Source organism: Dermochelys coriacea, chromosome 5 (genome assembly GCF_009764565.3).
Source record: "Dermochelys coriacea isolate rDerCor1 chromosome 5, rDerCor1.pri.v4, whole genome shotgun sequence".
NCBI classification, from domain to species: domain Eukaryota; kingdom Metazoa; phylum Chordata; order Testudines; family Dermochelyidae; genus Dermochelys; species Dermochelys coriacea.
Genome location: NC_050072.1, coordinates 43,641,851 through 43,662,010, shown reverse-complemented (window position 1 = coordinate 43,662,010; position 20,160 = coordinate 43,641,851). Strand labels below are relative to the sequence as shown.

At 41.3% G+C, this 20,160-nt stretch overlaps 1 protein-coding gene across 7 annotated transcripts in view; it reads right to left on the bottom strand.

The window, feature by feature from the left end:
* MAST4 (microtubule associated serine/threonine kinase family member 4) overlaps positions 1-20,160 on the bottom strand; it is a 467,048-nt gene that overhangs the window by 222,934 nt on the left and 223,954 nt on the right. For all 7 annotated transcript variants that reach the window (XM_038401943.2, XM_043514212.1, XM_038401944.2 and 4 more), the window contains one exon: positions 10,479-10,510. In XM_038401943.2, coding sequence (XP_038257871.1) covers positions 10,479-10,510 — 32 coding nt within the window. The remainder of the gene's footprint in view (positions 1-10,478; positions 10,511-20,160) is intronic.

Here is a 20,160-nt window from a genome sequence, read left to right as displayed (position 1 = left end):
GTCGAAAGAATAGTAAATATGGCAGGCGACCAGCTTGGCTTAATGGTGAAATCCTAGCGGATCTTAAACATAAAAAAGAAGCTTACAAGAAGTGGAAGGTTGGACATATGACCAGGGAAGAGTATAAAAATATTGCTCGGGCATGTAGGAAAGATATCAGGAGGGCCAAATCGCACCTGGAGCTGCAGCTAGCAAGAGATGTCAAGAGTAACAAGAAGGGTTTCTTCAGGTATGTTGGCAACAAGAAGAAAGCCAAGGAAAGTGTGGGCCCCTTACTGAATGAGGGAGGCAAGCTAGTGACAGAGGATGTGGAAAAAGCTAATGTACTCAATGCTTTTTTTGCCTCTGTTTTCACTAACAAGGTCAGCTCCCAGACTGCTGTGCTGGGCAACACAAAACGGGGAAGAGATGGCCAGCCCTCTGTAGAAATAGAGGTGGTTAGGGACTATTTAGAAAAGCTGGACGTGCACAAGTCCATGGGGCCGGACGAATTGCATCCGAGAGTGCTGAAGGAATTGGCGGCTGTGATTGCAGAGCCCTTGGCCATTATCTTTGAAAACTCGTGGCGAACGGGGGAAGTCCCGGATGACTGGAAAAAGGCTAATGTAGTGCCCATCTTTAAAAAAGGGAAGAAGGAGGATCCTGGGAACTACAGGCCCGTCAGCCTCACCTCAGTCCCTGGAAAAATCATGGAGCAGGTCCTCAAAGAATCAATCCTGAAGCACTTAGAGGAGAGGAAAGTGATCAGGAACAGTCAGCATGGATTCACCAAGGGAAGGTCATGCCTGACTAATCTAATCGCCTTTTATGATGAGATTACTGGTTCTGTGGATGAAGGGAAAGCAGTGGATGTATTGTTTCTTGACTTTAGCAAAGCTTTTGACACGGTCTCCCACAGCATTCTTGTCAGCAAGTTAAGGAAGTATGGGCTGGATGAATGCACTATAAGGTGGGTAGAAAGCTGGCTAGATTGTCGGGCTCAACGGGTAGTGATCAATGGCTCCATGTCTAGTTGGCAGCCGGTGTCAAGTGGAGTGCCCCAGGGGTCGGTCCTGGGGCCCGTTTTGTTCAATATCTTCATAAATGATCTGGAGGATGGTGTGGATTGCACTCTCAGCAAATTTGCGGATGATACTAAACTGGGAGGAGTGGTAGATACGCTGGAGGGGAGGGATAGGATACAGAAGGACCTAGACAAATTGGAGGATTGGGCCAAAAGAAATCTAATGAGGTTCAATAAGGATAAATGCAGGGTCCTGCACTTAGGATGGAAGAATCCAATGCACCGCTACAGACTAGGGACCGAATGGCTCGGCAGCAGTTCTGCGGAAAAGGACCTAGGGGTGACAGTGGACGAGAAGCTGGATATGAGTCAGCAGTGTGCCCTTGTTGCCAAGAAGGCCAATGGCATTTTGGGATGTATAAGTAGGGGCATAGCGAGCAGATCGAGGGACGTGATCGTTCCCCTCTATTCGACACTGGTGAGGCCTCATCTGGAGTACTGTGTCCAGTTTTGGGCCCCACACTACAGGAAGGATGTGGATAAATTGGAAAGAGTACAGCGAAGGGCAACAAAATGATTAGGGGTCTAGAGCACATGACTTATGAGGAGAGGCTGAGGGAGCTGGGATTGTTTAGTCTGCAGAAGAGAAGAATGAGGGGGGATTTGATAGCTGCTTTCAACTACCTGAAAGGGGGTTTCAAAGAGGATGGCTCTAGACTGTTCTCAATGGTAGCAGATGACAGAACGAGGAGTAATGGTCTCAAGTTGCAATGGGGGAGGTTTAGATTGGATATTAGGAAAAACTTTTTCACTAAGAGGGTGGTGAAACACTGGAATGCGTTACCTAGGGAGGTGGTAGAATCTCCTTCCTTAGAGGTTTTTAAGGTCAGGCTTGACAAAGCCCTGGCTGGGATGATTTAACTGGGACTTGGTCCTGCTTTGAGCAGGGGGTTGGACTAGATGACCTTCTGGGGTCCCTTCCAACCCTGATATTCTATGATTCTATGATAGCCATTATCTCCTGGGTGCTCGGCAGAAGATGGTGCAGTATGACTACTGGCCATCGTCTTCCGCTGGCTGCAAATTACAAGACAGTGCACTGCTGGTAGGACTCAATCGCCATGAGACGAAACAAGGGAAATGACCTGGCTGAGTCACTCCCATGTTTGCCCAGGCGCCCGGTTAAAAGAGCACCCAGGACTACATCGACGACGAGTACCAGTCATACTGCACTGTCTGCTGCCAAAAGGCGATAAACTGCTGCTGTGTAGCAATGCAGTACCATGTCCGCCAGCACCCAGGAGACATATGGTGACAGTTAGCTGAGCAGGCTCCATGCTTGCCGTGGTATGGCGTCTGCACAGGTAACTCAAGAAAAAAGGTGCAAAACGATTGTTTGCCTTTGCTTTTATGGAGGGAACGGGGGCCTGACGATATGTACCCAGAACCACCTGCAACAATGTTTTAGCCCCATCAGGCACTGGGATTTCTACCCAGAATTCAAATGGGCGGTGGAGACTGCAGGAACTGTGGGATAGCTACATACAGTGCAAAGCTCCGGAAGTCGACTGTTACCTCGGTACTGTGGACACAGTCCGCTGACTACATGCACTTAGAGCATTTGTGTGGGGACATACACACTTCACCGTATAAAAACGCTTTTACAAAACCGACTTCTATAAATTCAACCTAATTTTGTAGTGTAGACATACCCCAAGGAAGGAGATTCCACCACCTCCCTAAGTAACGCATTCCAGTGTTTCACCACCCTCCTAGTGAAAAAGTTTTTCCTAGTATCCAACCTAAACCTCCCGCACTGCAACTTGAGACCATTACTCCTTGTTCTGTCATCTGTTACCACTGAGAACAGTCTAGATCCACCCTCTTTGGAACCCCCTTTTAGGTAGCTGAAAGCAGCTATCAAATCCTCCCTCATTCTTCTCTTCTGCAGACTAAATAATCCCAGTTCCCTCAGCCTCTCCTCATAAATCATGTGCTCCAGCTCCCTAATCATTTTTGTTGCCCTCCTCTGGACTCTTTCCAATTTTTCCACATCCTTCTTGTAGTGTGGGGCCCAAAACTGGACACAGTACTCCAGATGAGGCCTCACCAATGTCAAATCACATCCCTCGATCTGCTGGCAATGCCCCTACTTATACATCCCAAAATGCCATTGGCCTTCTTGGCAACAACGGCACACTGTTGACTCATATCCAGCTTCTCATCCACTGTAACCCCTAGGTCCTTTTCTACAGAACTGCTGCCTAGCCATTCGGTCCCTACTCTGTAGCGGTGCATGGGGTTCTTCTGTCCTAAGTTCAGGACTCTGCACTTGTCCTTGCTGAACCTCATCAGATTTCTTTTGGCCCAATCCTCTAATTTGTCTAGGTCCCTCTGTATCCTGTCCCTACCCTCCAGCGTATCTACCTCTCCTCCCAGTTTAGTGTCATCTGCAAACTTGCTGAGGGTGCAATCCACACCATCCTTCAGATCATTTATGAAGATATTGAACAAAACCAGCCCGAGGACCGACTCTTGTGGCACTCCACTTGATACTGGCTGCCAACTAGACATGGAGCCATTGATCACTACCCATTGAGCCCGACAATCTAGCCAACTTTCTCTCCACCTTATAGTCCATTCATCCAGCCCATACTACTTTAATTTGCTGGCAAGAATACTGTGGGAGACCGTATCAAAAGATTTGCTAAAGTCAAGGAACAATACGTCCACTGCTTTCCCCTCATCCACAGAGCCAGTTATCTCATCATAGAAGTCAATTAGATTAGTCAGGCATGACTTGCCCTCGGTGAATCCATGCTGATTGTTCCTGATCACTTTTCTCTCCTCGAAGCGCTTCAGAATTGATTCCCTGAGGACCTGCTCCATGATTTTTCCAGGGACTGAGGTGAGGCTGACTGGCCTGTAGTTCTCAGGATCCTCCTCCTTCCCTTTTTTAAAGATGGGCACTACATTAGTTTTTTTCCAGTCATCCGGGACTTCCCCAGATAGCCATGAGTTTTCAAAGATAACAGCCAATGGCTCTGCAATCACATCCACCAACTCCTTTAGCACTCTCGGATGCAGCACATCCGGTGCCATGGGCTTGTGCTCGTCCAGCTTTTCTAAATAGTCCCGAACCACTTCTTTCTCCAAAGAGGGCTGGTCTCCTCCTCCACATGCTGTGCTGCCCAGTGCAGAAGTCTGGGAACTGAATTTGTTCCTGAAGACAGAGGCAAAAAAAAGCATTGAGTACATTAGCTTTTTCCACATCCTCTGTCACTAGGTTGCCTCCCTCATTCAATAAGGGGCCCACATTTTTCTTGACTTTCTTCTTGTTGCTAACATACCTGAAGAAACCCTTCTGTTACTCTTAACATCTCTTGCTAGCTGCAACTCCAGGTGTGATTTGGCCTTCCTGATTTCACTCCTGCATGCCCGAGCAATATTTTTATACTGGTCATTTGTCCAATCTTCCACTTCTTGTAAGCTGCTTTTTTGTGTTTAAGATCAGCAAGGATTTCACTGTTAAGCCAAGCTGGTTGGCTGCCATATTTACTATTCTTTCTACACATCGGGATTGTTTGTCCCTGTAACCTCAATAAGGATTCTTTAAAATACAGCCAGCTCTCCTGGACTCCTTTCCCCCTCATGTTATTCTCCCAGGGGATCCTGCCCATCAGTTCCCTGAGGGAGTCAAAGTCTGCTTTTCTGAAGTCCAGGGTCCGTATTCTGCTGCTCTCCTTTCTTCCGTGTCAGGATCCTGAACTCTACCATCTCATGGTCACTGCCTCCCAAGTTCCCATCCACTTTTGCTTCCCCTACTAATTCTTCCCGGTTTGTGAGCTGCAGGTCAAGAAGAGCTGTGTCCTCTAGTTGGTTCCGCCAGCACTTGCACCAGGAAATTGTCCCCTACACTTTCCAAAAACTTCCTGGATTGTCTGTGCACCACTGTTTTGCTCTCCCAGAAGATATCAGGATGATTGAAGTCTCCCTTCAAGTTAGGGACTATTTAGAAAAGCTGGACGTGCACAAGTCCATGGGGCCGGACGAATTGCATCCGAGAGTGCTGAAAGAATTGGCGGCTGTGATTGCAGAGCCCTTGGCCATTATCTTTGAAAACTCGTGGCGAACGGGGGAAGTCCCGGATGACTGGAAAAAGGCTAATGTAGTGCCCATCTTTAAAAAAGGGAAGAAGGAGGATCCTGGGAACTACAGGCCCGTCAGCCTCACCTCAGTCCCTGGAAAAATCATGGAGCAGGTCCTCAAAGAATCAATCCTGAAGCACTTAGAGGAGAGGAAAGTGATCAGGAACAGTCAGCATGGATTCACCAAGGGAAGGTCATGCCTGACTAATCTAATCGCCTTTTATGATGAGATTACTGGTTCTGTGGATGAAGGGAAAGCAGTGGATGTATTGTTTCTTGACTTTAGCAAAGCTTTTGACACGGTCTCCCACAGCATTCTTGTCAGCAAGTTAAGGAAGTATGGGCCGGATGAATGCACTATAAGGTGGGTAGAAAGCTGGCTAGATTGTCGGGCTCAACGGGTAGTGATCAATGGCTCCATGTCTAGTTGGCAGCCGGTGTCAAGTGGAGTGCCCCAGGGGTCGGTCCTGGGGCCCGTTTTGTTCAATATCTTCATAAATGATCTGGAGGATGGTGTGGATTGCACTCTCAGCAAATTTGCGGATGATACTAAACTGGGAGGAGTGGTAGATACGCTGGAGGGGAGGGATAGGATACAGAAGGACCTAGACAAATTGGAGGATTCGGCCAAAAGAAATCTAATGAGGTTCAATAAGGATAAGTGCAGGGTCCTGCACTTAGGATGGAAGAATCCAATGCACCGCTACAGACTAGGGACCGAATGGCTCGGCAGCAGTTCTGCGGAAAAGGACCTAGGGGTGACAGTGGACGAGAAGCTGGATATGAGTCAGCATTGTGCCCTTGTTGCCAAGAAGGCCAATGGCATTTTGGGATGTATAAGTAGGGGCATAGCGAGCAGATCGAGGGACGTGATCGTTCCCCTCTATTCGACACTGGTGAGGCCTCATCTGGAGTACTGTGTCCAGTTTTGGGCCCCACACTACAAGAAGGATGTGGATAAATTGGAAAGAGTACAGCGAAGGGCAACAAAAATGATTAGGGGTCTAGAGCACATGACTTATGAGGAGAGGCTGAGGGAGCTGGGATTGTTTAGTCTGCAGAAGAGAAGAATGAGGGGGGATTTGATAGCTGCTTTCAACTACCTGAAAGGGGGTTTCAAAGAGGATGGCTCTAGACTGTTCTCAATGGTAGCAGATGACAGAACGAGGAGTAATGGTCTCAAGTTGCAATGGGGGAGGTTTAGATTGGATATTAGGAAAAACTTTTTCACTAAGAGGGTGGTGAAAAACTGGAATGCGTTACCTAGGGAGGTGGTAGAATCTCCTTCCTTAGAGGTTTTTAAGGTCAGGCTTGACAAAGCGCTGGCTAGGATGATTTAACTGGGACTTGGTCCTGCTTTGAGCAGGGGGTTGGACTAGATGACCTTCTGGGGTCCCTTCCAACCCTGATATTCTATGATTCTATGATTCCCATGAGAACCAGGGCCTGCGATCTAGTAACTTCTGTTAGTTGCCGGAAGAAAGCTTTGTCCACCTCATCCCCCTGATCCGGTGGTCTATAGCAGACTCCCGTCACAGCATCACCCTTGTTGCTCATACTTCTAAACTTAATCCAGAGACTCAGGTTTTTCTGCAGTTTCATACCTGAGCTCTGAGCAGTCATACTGCTCCCTTACATACAATGCAACTCCCCCACCTTTTCTGCCCGGCCTGTCCTTCCTGAACAGTTTATATTCATCCATGACAGTACTCCAGTCACGTGAGTTATCCCACCAAGTGTCTGTTATTCCAATCACATCATAATTCCTTGACTGTGCCAGGACTTCCAGTTCTCCCTGCTTGTTTCCCAGGCTTCTTGCATTTATGTATAGGCACTTGAGGTAACTCGCTGATTGTCCCTCTCTCTCAGTATGAGGCAGGAGCCCCGCCTCTTGCGCGCTCCTGCTCGTGCTTCCTCCCAGTATCCCACTTCCCCACTTACCTCAGGGCTTTGGTCTCCTTTCCCCGGTGAACCTAGTTTAAAGCCCTCCTCACTTTAGCAGGTTAGCCAGCCTGCTTGCGAAGATACTCTTCCGTCTCTCTGTTAGATGGAACCCGTCTCTGCCTAGCACTCCTCCTTCTTGGAACACCATCCCATGGTCAAAGAATCCAAAGCCTTCTCTCCAACACCACCTGCGTAGTTATTCGTTGACTTCCACAATTCGATGGTCTTTGATAATGCCTCCTTAGCCATTGGAAAATACAAGTGGGAAGATTTTGTATACATAGAGAACATGAAACAATGGGTGTTAATCGTAACAGTTAATGGTAACATCCATTGTTTCAAGTTCTCTATGTATATAACATTTCCCCATTGTATTTTCCACTACATGCATCCAATGAAGTGAGCTGTACTTCACGAAAGCTTATGCTCAAATAAATTTGTTAGTCTCTAAGTTGCCACAAGTGCTCCTTTTCTTTTTGCGGATACAAACTAACATGGCTGCTATTCTGAAATCTGTCAGCATGAGACTCATCAGTCCTAGCAAAGGTTACCTACCAACAGAGCTACCAAGTCCCTAAGGAAGGAACTGCAGGATTTCAGTCAGTCTCCATGGTGCTTCACGATCGTACTTCAGCTCTTTATCAAGTGCAATTTCCACATTTCAACCCTCTGTATTGGCATTTGTGATGCAACAGATATGCTAAACTGGGAATTTGTGATGACAGCCAGATGAATAAAGCTGGACAAAATATTAGAATCAAGGCTTAAATCCAATCATAGTGAGACTAGGTTTGAGGTTCAATATGCTTTTTTGCACTCAGAGAGGGAGTGGATGAAGTTCAGTCAGTGGGGAAATTCCCATGCCTCACTGGGACATCTTTTCCTAGCCCCATAAACTACTGCACCTCCTGCAAAACCTCAGGACTCCCTTACTGTTACCATTTGGGGAAGTATCCTTGCCACCCACTTGCTGACTGCTCTCCCCACCCCCATCCTCTTCTTGCTGGATCCTTGGAGGAGAAAAGGAGACATCTCCCTCCAACACAAAGTCTGCTGGGGGAGGAGGAACCAACCCACCCTTTCCCTTGAAGCCACCCAGCAATAAAACCACTACTCATCGTGTGGCCTTGTGCAAATCACTTATTCGTCCATCTTTGAGATGAGGATAAGAATATTGACGTATCCCCTCTGCCACAGCACTGTTGTAAGAATTAATCGGATTACGTTGAAAGCACTTTACCAAATAGGGGAATTAAGTATATACAAAACTGTAGTCTTCCTTGTTCAGCCACTCATGAGTGTCAGTGTGCAACATTTTTGGGCAAAGTCACAGAGCATCACCTCAGTGATATTCTCAAAACAACAAGACCCCAAAAGGCAGCCTGGCATTGGGTACAGACAGCACTATCAAATGAGACAACAGTATTGACATGTGCCAGAAATAGAGCTCTCTACAATCTGAAGCACTTACTGGTTTCTGTGGCCTCTCTCAGCCAACACAAGCTAAACAGAAGTTAAAAATACAAGTTCCAGCAAGGGTATCCATGTGACCAGTATCTTGAACTTCAAACCCTTTGATCCACATAAACACACTAAGCAGAAAAAATGAAACACTATCACTCCAGCTCCCCAGAGTCATTTCTGAAAATCCCATAAGGTGCCACATTGTTTTGTGAGCAAAACAAACAAAAGTGTTGAATGTTCAACATGTGACCAGTTAGCGTAGCAACTTAAAACCACATGCAAGCCATGTTATAATGCTAAAGAGAGTAAAACGTTCAGCACTTAGCGTCTAGTTTCATATAATATTTAAAGAAGAGAATGGACCCAGACTGTTGGCCACTTGACAGCTGCAGCTTGTTTAAATCTAGTTAGTGACTTCACACTTAACAGATAGCGCTTTGCATGCTCTGGCTTGGGACTTCAATAGGCCCAAAACATACATAGCCAGAAGGAATGTCATAGCAACCTATGGGTTTTGAAATACCTAGACCATCTGGATTCTCTGGTTCTAATCTTAGATTCAGTTCATCTTCTGAGATGAACAAATGTTTTCCAGAAATTTAGCATGTATGGGTCAGAAAAAACCTGTAAAATCCTAAAACATCTCTGCTCTGCATCACTTTCATAACAACGTATTTGTTCTTGGCCAACATTTTCCCTACCTACATTATTAAGCAGCATGTTATACATCAGTGCAACCACTCGTATGCCAGAAGTAGCAGCATTTTGATGGTGCTGTATGTTTATATAAAGCTTGGGATCTCCAGGATAAAGATTCTATATACAGTATTAGTATTCTTTTCAGCTAAGATCTCTCCTTTGTTAGATTTTGCTCAGAGTCATGAGATTATGAAATCAGTCTTAAATACAAGATTTTAGGTTGCCTCTATATGGAACAGCTGTTAGTAACGTAGTCAAGTACTATTGAATTATAATAAACCAGTTGTGCGTTGTAGAGTATGTAATTCCGCACAGACCTCCTAGAAGAAAAGGAGTACTAGTGGCACCTTAGAGACTAACAAATTTATTTGAGCATAAGCTTTCGTGAGCTACAGCTCACTTCATCGGATGCATCCGATGAAGTGAGCTGTAGCTCACGAAAGCTTATGCTCAAATAAATTTGTTAGTCTCTAAGGTGCCACTAGTACTCCTTTTCTTTTTGCGAATACAGACCAACACGGCTGCTACTCTGAAACCCGACATCCTAGAGAAAGAGATATAAAAGAAATGCAAATAAAACCATAACTTAAATATAATAGTTCAAAATGTATGAAAGATAAAGTCAAGCGACATAAATCTGAAAAGTGCAAGTAGCCATAAAGTATCAGCATATTTGAATACCTTTTCATTAACGCATTAGTCCAATAATAATACATGCTAGGATGTGCACAATCTGTACTTCCTCTGGTTAAAACACTACATACACACAATTACATACATTTACCCAAATTGTTCAGTTTTTTATTTCTATTTTCTCTATATCAGCAATATCAGGCTACATCAATTTAGGTTGCACTGTTCATGAGAAAACCAAATATTTGCTTGGTTAGAACAACAAAAATTGGAATTAAAATAATGTAACATAACATAAGAAACACTTATTTTATTAATAACCTCAGCATAAACCTTCAAAGTCTTTCACAATAGCCTCTTTCATAACAGGCCACTAAACCACACCAGTATAAATCTTCAGAACACAGCATATCGACCCATGGGTATTCATTTACGATCTCAATTTTCTGTCTGTGTATCGTAAGGCCAATCAACTGCCACATTTAACCTTCATTCCATCTCCCACTGAAAAAAGAACAGACATATCGAAGAACTGTCAAACCACATACTGTGCAGTGAGCACAATGGAAGGAACTTTAGCTACTTACAAACTTCCTCTTCTTGGAAGACTCAGCTCCTTCTGTAAAATGAAAAAAGATCACATTACATTTGAAATCAAAAGAATGCAGTTGGAAATATCAATTTTTTAAAATTAAGTTCCATAATTCTTCAATCTCAACAATACTGTACACAGACAGTGCAGGTATGTTTTGAATATAATAAAGGATTATACAGATTTTGTATAAATCTTCTTTCATGTTCTGCTTCATACTGTTATTTCAAACACTGATTTTCTTTAGGTTTATCTTTGGGAATTTCAATAGAATCTGTGACAGAAATGTTCTCAGATCATATTTCAAACAACAGAATAACCTAACAGCCAGATTCACTGGGGATTTTTAAAGGAAGTAAAATTAGCAAGGGCCCAGTTCTGCTATATGCTAATCTTCTGTAACACCTACTGTGTGCAAAAATAGCTGAGGATATTCAGCACCTGACAAGGTCAGGCTCCAAGGAATCAGTCACAAATATCAAGGATCTTTCATCACAACATGGACTTTGTTCAATTATTTTGACAAGCATAGCTTGACCGGTTATACTACTTCATAATATGCTCATACAATGTTCTGGAGTACATCATTTTATGAAGTCTTAATACACAAAGCACCATAATGCACTTTTTTTTTTAAACACAAAACTTTTGCTGAGAAGTAGGGTGAAACTGTCTTTTGGTGAGAATTGTTGTGATTTTGTATTAGCTAAATGAGAATTAGTGAGAAGTTACTATATTTTCAATATAGCTAATATATTTTCAATTAGTATTTTGAATAGAAGACAGCTACAAGACCCACCAAGTTCTGTCCATCTAAAAGATGCATGATATATGCCTAGAAGTGGGATAGCTAATATCAGATAAATTATGTAATTTCCATATTCTTCTTTCCAATTTCTAACCCCCACCACACACACCCATATCTTGTTACACTTTGGTACCCCTTTTTCACCTCCCTCTATTTCTGCCATTCCAGTTATTTTCTCAAAACTACATTCGTAAAGTCTTCTTTGCAATCTTGTTCAGATGGGAATACAGCCTGCATTTAAATGAAGGGGCACTCATCTGACCTATGAGATACATAGTACTAGATGTTTTCCAGACAGATACTTTGATTTCAAAGACAACACAACAGAAGATCTGGCTGTGTTAGTGTGTGAAGGCCTGCTAGGTGGATATTTTTAATCACCCGGCTTTAGAATAATTTTATATGTGTATCTCCTATTTTATCACACCTAGCATACTGTTTTTACACATCTAATGGATGTATAGTTAATTTACATTACCAAACCAAACTAGCTAGAAGGTGAGATGTTAGAATTTTCTCTTTTAAAAAAGCATCAGAAAAATAAGATTCTACACAGTGCATAAAATGCATGTGCACCCTCTGACCAGATAATGCATATGAACGTGTTAAACAAAAACAAAACAAAAAAAACAAATAAATGGATAAAAATGGTTCACTCAGTCACCCTAGAAAGGACCACGAAGAAATGAATACTTCTATATTCTTTGCAGACTTTAGATGGTGTACAGTGAATAACGAAGGGCCACTAAAATATCAAACTGCTTCATTTCTGAGCACTATCCATCTTGTACAGTAAATGAGGCAGGGGACCTGTGGACATAATGTAATTAAGAGTCGTAATGCATATGCTCAAAAAGGTAGGATATTAAAGGATATTCACATTTTGTGAGCAAAGATCGCATTTATATCTTCTCAAATGTCCGGAAACTGCTTCTAATTTAACACACTCTTAACAAGTATACCAAATCAATCCCTTATACTTGGATCTTTCTTGGTAGATGAACAGATTTTTTCCCCCTGAGTTTGTCATTATCAGCAACAAAATTGCAGATGATCAGTGTTGTATGCAGGTACAGCTGCATTTGGTCCTTTGGCCGTGCCTTGGGCACTCCTGCTGTACTGCCTTGTAATTACTGGAGAAGCTCCATGTCAGATAAATCACTAAGGATAACTAGTAGAGGGTAAAGATGTACTAAAAGATGTTGGCAGCTTTACAAAGTAAATTTCACACCCAAGTTATTTTTATGCACACAGATCTCATTTGAAGCAAAGCTGTGCAAATATCACTTTTTAAGCATGATTTTAAAATAAAAAAGCATGGCAATATCAATAAGTAGCTAACCAAAAATAAATGAATAAATAAAACAAACTTCCTTTTTAGACAATGTCTGTATCTTCACATTTTCCCTATATACCGTAGAGTTGACATCAAAATGCCAGGTTAGTTCTCTCACATTTATCACAGGCTTGAGTACCTCCAATACAGAAAACTTCACAGCAAGTCAGCATCCAATTTATGTTTTGCGCTATCACTAAGTACATGAAAGGCTCGCAGTTTGTAGCTCTTATACATGTCTCACATCACTTGTGGCTTTTCTACATTAGGGATTTTTGCATCAGGATATAAAATTCCTTAATTAATGCATTAGCATAGACCGTCTTACTCCAGGTAAATTACTGCAGTTCATCCTTCCTCTACCCCAGTGCAGTACATCATTTACACTGGTATAGATACATCCCAGTGAAAATATCCCTAATGTAGACATGCCCTTATTCTAAGACTCAGGAAAAGGGGAATTTTGTTCCTATGCATCTGAAAAGCTGTTATTTCACAAACTGAAGAGACTAAGTTTGACTGAATTATACAGCTTTTAGTATATAGTGGGGAAAAAAGCTTAACAAGGCGTACTGGAAACATGCTAATCTTTAACTTTGGAACTGTGGGTTCGAATCTCAGTTGCATTAAGAATGCCATAAAGTTAGCTTATGATTCCCAGGCACTAAAAATTGTTGTTTAAGAAAGGATCTTCATTAAGTATAAAATCAAGGGCCTGGTTTTCATGGGTGTGTGTTCTAGTTCAGATGAGCTGTGCCCAGTGCAGGACTCAGGGTTGCCGGCAGCACAAAGGTGTCTCTATGGTCCTGAGTTCATACACTTACTGGACAAATCAACATAAAAGCTACTTCATGATGGGTGCCTAGGCCCGAAAAAACATTACAGCAGTCAAGGATCACCAAGAAGTAGAAATATAGGGCAGGAGTGATCTTGAGAGGTAATCTAGTCCATCCCTCTCTGCTGAGGCAGGATTAAATATACCTAGACCATCCCTGAGAGATGTCTGTCAGGGGTGGTCTAGGTTTAGAGATAGATGACCTCCTATATATCTTTGTTTTCTCTTTAACCTGGCATTAAGATTGCTTTATGCCACTTCACAAACAAAAGAATTTTGTCCCAACTATGTAAAGTCCTTTCTGCCTTGAGACTGTTGTCTGCAAACCTACAAATATATTAAGTTGGGTCTCAGGTTTGGGAGATACGTACAAGCCTTTGCTAAATTACATTGAAGATACAATAAGGACTGTGCTTACATGATTTAATTAAGCAAATCATTAAATCAGTGAACTGTCACAATACAGTGAGCATTTTATTTTTAGTAACATGTCTTCAAAACCATAGAAGCTTTTTGGGTTTATAATTCACAAAATATTCAGGAATTCAGTACATGCTGCAGTCCTTCAGGTCTTACGAAATTTAGCTCAGCCTGTACAATTTTAATTCACCCAGCAGACTGTAGGTGTCCAGTCTTTTAAAGCCCATTGATAAATAAGGCATATCAGCTCTACTATTATGTTTCCATTTAGTAGGGGAAAGACTTTGACCTACAACAGAGATTAAATAAAAAGGATATACACCACAGCTGTGACCCAGAAAACACAGCAATTCTTTCAGTTCTTCCACCTATTACAAGTAAATTACAGTAAATTCAGATATTGATCTACTCACCCCTACATGGAGGGGAAAAGGTGCCATCGACTTTTATTGCATGTTGCTGAGTCCCATTCTCAGGCATCAATAAAAGCTACAATGTTCATAAGCTGCTAAAGAGTGAACGAATGTTGTGGATACTGGGTACCTTTTAGAACCACGGTAAAATCAGCTTCATCTTTCAATAGTTGCAAGGTTTTCATATATTCAGAAGCCTGATCTTAAGAGATTTTTCAGCTGTCCATAAAAAGCTTCATAAAGGAAATCTTTCATGTAAATATCAATAATGCACTGTTTTTTAAAAAACATGAAGTAGTAACATAACATGGGAAAAAACAATACTGCTATTTACCATCTACAATTTGCTGCCTTTGATCAGAAGGTCTCCAGCTTCTTGCATCTCATTAAGATATGGTCATTAGGTTAGTTTGTGACTTTGTTTAATGTGTGTGTACACAGAGTACAAGAAAAGTCACCTGGTTACAAGCAGTTTCATTACATAATTATTCTGCCACTTAAATACCAATCACTTCCATGGCTTACATATAAAAAATAGTAATCTTACGTTTACAGTTTCTCCTTTTCACCTATAGGTAGCACCAACAATTTTCCATGGTGAGTCCTCCTGAAAAAGGGTGCCGGGGCATTTAAACATCTAAACTGAGCCCTTGAATTTATAAACAATATTACGTTATGTTTTAACTTTCTCCTCTAACCTAATGCTAAGAAATCAATGCAATCAGTGAATCAACTTCAATATACGTCAATAGGTGTCTACTACAGATTTCAGTAGGATGCATATAAATTGAAGGAAAGAGCCACTTAAACTCAGATTTAAGCTGAAGAAGCCACTTGGGTTATCTAGGCTGACATCAGACACTTGACAATACAATTCATTTTTGTTTTTTAAACTAACCTCCCCACAGTTATTTTGCTATAGTGACTGCTGACAGATGCTTTCAGGGCAGAAATTTATCAGTGAATCAACTCCAGGGGTATTGAAATGTGCTGTGAAGAGAATACCCAGAAGTCTGCTCAAACCTTGACATTATCATCAACGTACAGGCAAATTAAGTGGATGGGGAGGATACTTTAAAGAAAACATATACAAAAACACAATATAGAATGAAAAAAATCAATAGCTCTGTCACATACAACATGGAACTGATTTAAACAGTCAATAGGTGTTCTACCATAGATTATCAAGATACTGTGGCAATATTGACAGGTTTCAGAGTAGCAGCCATGTTAGTCTGTATTCACAAAAAGAAAATGAGTACTTGTGGCACCTTAGAGACTAAAATTTATTTGAGCATAAGCTTTCGTGAGCTACAGCTCATTTCATCAGATGCATTCAGTGGAAAATACAGTGGAAAACTGAAGTGTTCACATTAGCCACACTATCAGAGGCTCGTTCACCTGCACATCTATCAATGTGATATATGCCATCATGTGCCAGCAATGCCCCTCTGCCACATACATTGGTCAAACTGGACAGTCTCTACGTAAAAGAATGAATGGACACAAATCAGACATCAAGAATTATAACATTCAAAAACCAGTTGGAGAACACTTCAATCTCTCTGGTCACTTGATTACAGACCTAAAAGTGGCAATACTTCAACAAAAAAACTTCAAAAACAGACTCCAAGGAGAGACTGCTGAATTGGAATTAATTTGCAAACTGGATACAATTAATTTAGGCTTGAATAGAGACTGGCAGTGGATGGGTCATTACACAAAGTAAAACTATTTCCCCATGTTTATTCCCCCCCCTTCACCCCCCACTGTTCCTCAGACATTCTTGTAACTGCCGGAAATTTCGCTGGAAATGGCCCATCTTGATTATCACTACAAAAGGTTTCTCTTCCCCTCCCCCCCCCCCCCCCCCGCTGGTAATAGCTCACCCTAAGTAATCACTCTGGTTACAGTGTGTATGGTAACACCCATTGTTTCATGTTCTCTATGTATATAAATCTCCCCACTGTATTTTCCACTGAATGCATCTGATGAAGTGAGCTGTAGCTCACGAAAGCTTACTATCAAATAAATTTGTTAGTCTCTTGGGTGCCACAAGTACTCCTTTTCTTTTGTGGCAATATTAAGATTTATAATAGACTAATCAAATTATGCAAAGAGTTGGCAGTTAGATTTGTTTTACTTTGCCTATCATATGTTTACAAAGTTTCTTACTGTTTGAAAATACTAATCTCTATGGAGCAAGAAGATACTGTATTTTGGAATAATGCTTTGCGCAAGCAGAAAAGGTCTGGTCTAGTAGTAGACACACTATATGTTGTCTCACATCTCTCCAGTGGCAAGTTTGTTGTAAGATTCAGCAACAAGAGAAGCACTGAATTTACCTGTTATGAATTATATTGCTTAAAAGATGTCCCTAAAAATGGATTTTCATTTTTAAAGTCGGGGAGCAAATGCACAGAAGTTGAAGAAAAGAGCAGGTCGTGTTCTGTAGCCAAACCAAATACTTCTTTAGATTTCAATCTAACATTGGCTAAAGAGTGCCACAAGCTCTTAATTGTTCAGACAGCAGCAGCAGCAATTTAAAAACACTACTGGCCAAAGATATGCTCTACTGTTTAAAAGAAGAATACCGCTGGAATTAGTTGTTTCCTCCATTTTTAGAGACTAAGTACAACCACTACCTTGGAAGGATAAAAGGTTGACCCTGCTAGGATTCAAACCTGTGGTTTCAGCGAGTCTTGGTGTGCTGGTATTTGGCATTAGGAAGCCAAAACACCCACATTCCAAGACTCAGGGCACCATTTACTTAGTACAAGTGTGCAAACTTGAACTGCCTTTTTTTTTTTTAATAAAATTTAATCCATGTTAGATACATGGGTATTTTAAACCTAATGTAAGCACACTTTTGAGGGCAAATATCCAATTCATACCCATGGAAGAAATTAATACTGAAATATTGAATGAAACTGAAAGTAATTAGTACAATTCTCAATGATTTCATCTATAAACCATTTCTCAATTGACCAGTAGTTACATTACTAACTTCATACTCCATCCTAAGATCACAGTTGATAGCAGCCTATGCTATACAAACTCTACTACTTTATGAGTACAATTAAGTGCTGGTTACTTGAATAGTGGCTACCGATATTAATAAAATATAAAAGCCTTTCCAACTCTAAAGAATAGCCCCATCAAAAAATAGTATTTTCATACCAACGTGAATACAGCATATCCTGATGTGTACTCTAGACACTTTATAGCTATTTTGTCTTTTTGTTTTTTAAAAGACCTCTTAGGAAAATGCAGGAGAAAATAATTACTATGACCAGGAATAATAGTTAGATTTGATGCCTACTATGCTGCATTCTATATTTTCTCAGTGTGACTTTTATGAATAAATAACCGTGTTTCTTTAACTAAAAAGTGTGGAAAATTCTGATTGAATTTTCCACTTCAAAGTACACAAAATCATTTCATCTAACACGCTGTGTTAGAAAATCCATGCTCCATTCTGACCTCCTGTTGCACAGTCTATTTCACCCATTGGCAATGTACCATATCACTGCATGACCGGTAGAGCAGAGTAAACACATTGACTGAGAAATGTTTGAAAACACCAATCTCACATAGATTCCAGCTACTACCAAACTCAAACAAACAAACATTCTCATCCTTATAATTTAAGAGCACTATAGTTCACTCGGAAAAATTCATGCAGGACATAAAATCTCAGCTGCTTGTACAACTGTGCAGCTGAACAAATGTAGGAACACTAGTATTGTTTTTCAGTGCTTTAGGCTTGGAAAAAAACTTCCATCAACTTTCAGATAAATACCTGGTTTTACTGGGCTTTTCGCATTAGGGAGGGGATGATGGAGGAACACATAAGGACAAACTCATATGGGCATTTCCAAATGCACCATACACTTCCCATTAAAACATAGCTGTGCAAGCTCCCGGTAACAGCTTTCTCACTCTCCACTGCCAAGAATGTGGAAACATTGCAGCTCAGGTTCCTCTCTCTCACCCATATCTATTCTTTTTCACCCTACCCCCTGCCCATTTGCCACACTTGCTGATGGATGGAAACTAGACACCTTAGCACTGCTAACCCACATCTGGGTGAGCAAGTGGCTTCTATTTCACTTGTTGTACATACAGCTGGGCTGCTCCAGGGGCCCCACAGGATGCTACCAGCCACGTTTATCAGCTCCCCAGCAACAGTGTGGGTTTTCTATAGTGATGAAGACGACATAGCAAACCCCCACTCCTGCCAATCCCTATCTTCTTTCTTCTGCTTTTACTCACCTGGTTAAATGTAACCTTAGCTCTGAATATCCTGGTTCTTATTTAAAACATTTTTTTGAACTACAAAGGTTCCTTGAAGGGATTCTTCCCGTTAACAAGCAGAACTGCACATCATAAACTTTAGTCATTTGCTCATCCAAGGATGTCAAAGCGCATATTGCCATCTCTGTGATGTCACTGAATGAGGTCTGGGTCTCTGTAACAAGCCAAGTGTCCAAGTTGACACAAGACCCACTTCAGGCATAATGTCAACTTTTGGATGATGATAATTTCCTTAGGATATTTTTTAATTAATTAAATGCTCTGACACCATGTTGTAAATCATTGGTTCAAAGATGGAATGTATGTACATATATATTAGTGAATTATTAATATAATGTGGAGTGTGTGCAAAGCTTATAAACTTTCAAGTATGTGCATCTGACTCCCGGATATTACAATTTCTGCATCTGGCAGCCTACAGGGGCCACTATTCCTCCCTCGCCATCTTGCTGCATGAATTTTCCTCTGGCTCTTGTGCCATAATTCAGAATTCATAATCAATCATGGAGACTTCACTGAGACATCACAGAAAACAAAGTTTCTAATAAATTATCCATTTTTTTAAATAAAAATGCCCCCTTTCAGTACAAGATGCTACTGACACAAGATTTTGAAGAGAGATGAGAGAAATATTCAAGTGAAAAAATCTTTGAATTTAGAACGTCATGAATTTTGAATATTCATGAATGATCTTGTTACATCAAACTTTCCTTATACTTCTCTTCTGGCAGGAGACCACTCAAGCCCATTACTTTTTGTACTGTCCTCAGAGGATAAGAACAATTTATCACCTTCCTCTTAACCACCTTTTATGTAGTTGAAGACTGCTATCAGGTCCCCCCTCAGTCTTCTCCAGACTAAACAAACCCAATTTTTTCAGTCTTTTCTTGTAGGTCATGTTTTCCAGAGCTTTAATCTTTTTTGTTGCTCTCCTCTAGACTTTCTCCCATTTATCTACATCTTTCCCGAATACGATTCCCAGACTGGGACACGATACTCCAGCTGAGGCCTTATCAGTGCTGAGTAGAGTGGAATAATTACTTCTAATGTCTTGCTTACAACACTATTGCTAATACATCTCAGAATTATGTTCACTTTTTTTCAATAGTATTACATTGTTGACTCATATTTAGTTTGTGATTCACTATAACCCACACAACCCTCTTCTTCTGTATCCTTCTTAGGATGTAAGAACTTCGTGAGGAAAAGTGCTAGACAAAAGTGACAATCAGTGGCGCTTCTTTCTTTACATGCCACCCTATAAACAAGGTATAATGTCTAAGACAGCTATGTTTGGAAAGGGCAAGTTACTGTAATGCTTTTTGACTTAGGTCCAGTATATCTAAATAGCCATCTAGAAACATGTGAATACATGTCTAATGTATTTAAGATAAGTCTACCACAGTACTAGCTTACCAACCAGACAGTCTAGCCTCTCTCATTATTATGGTCTGATCACATTAGTAATTTACATATCTGCAGCCTTAGCTTTACCATTTTTCACTTAAGACCTTAGAATCTCAGTTCAGGTCTCAAGAGCTGGTGATA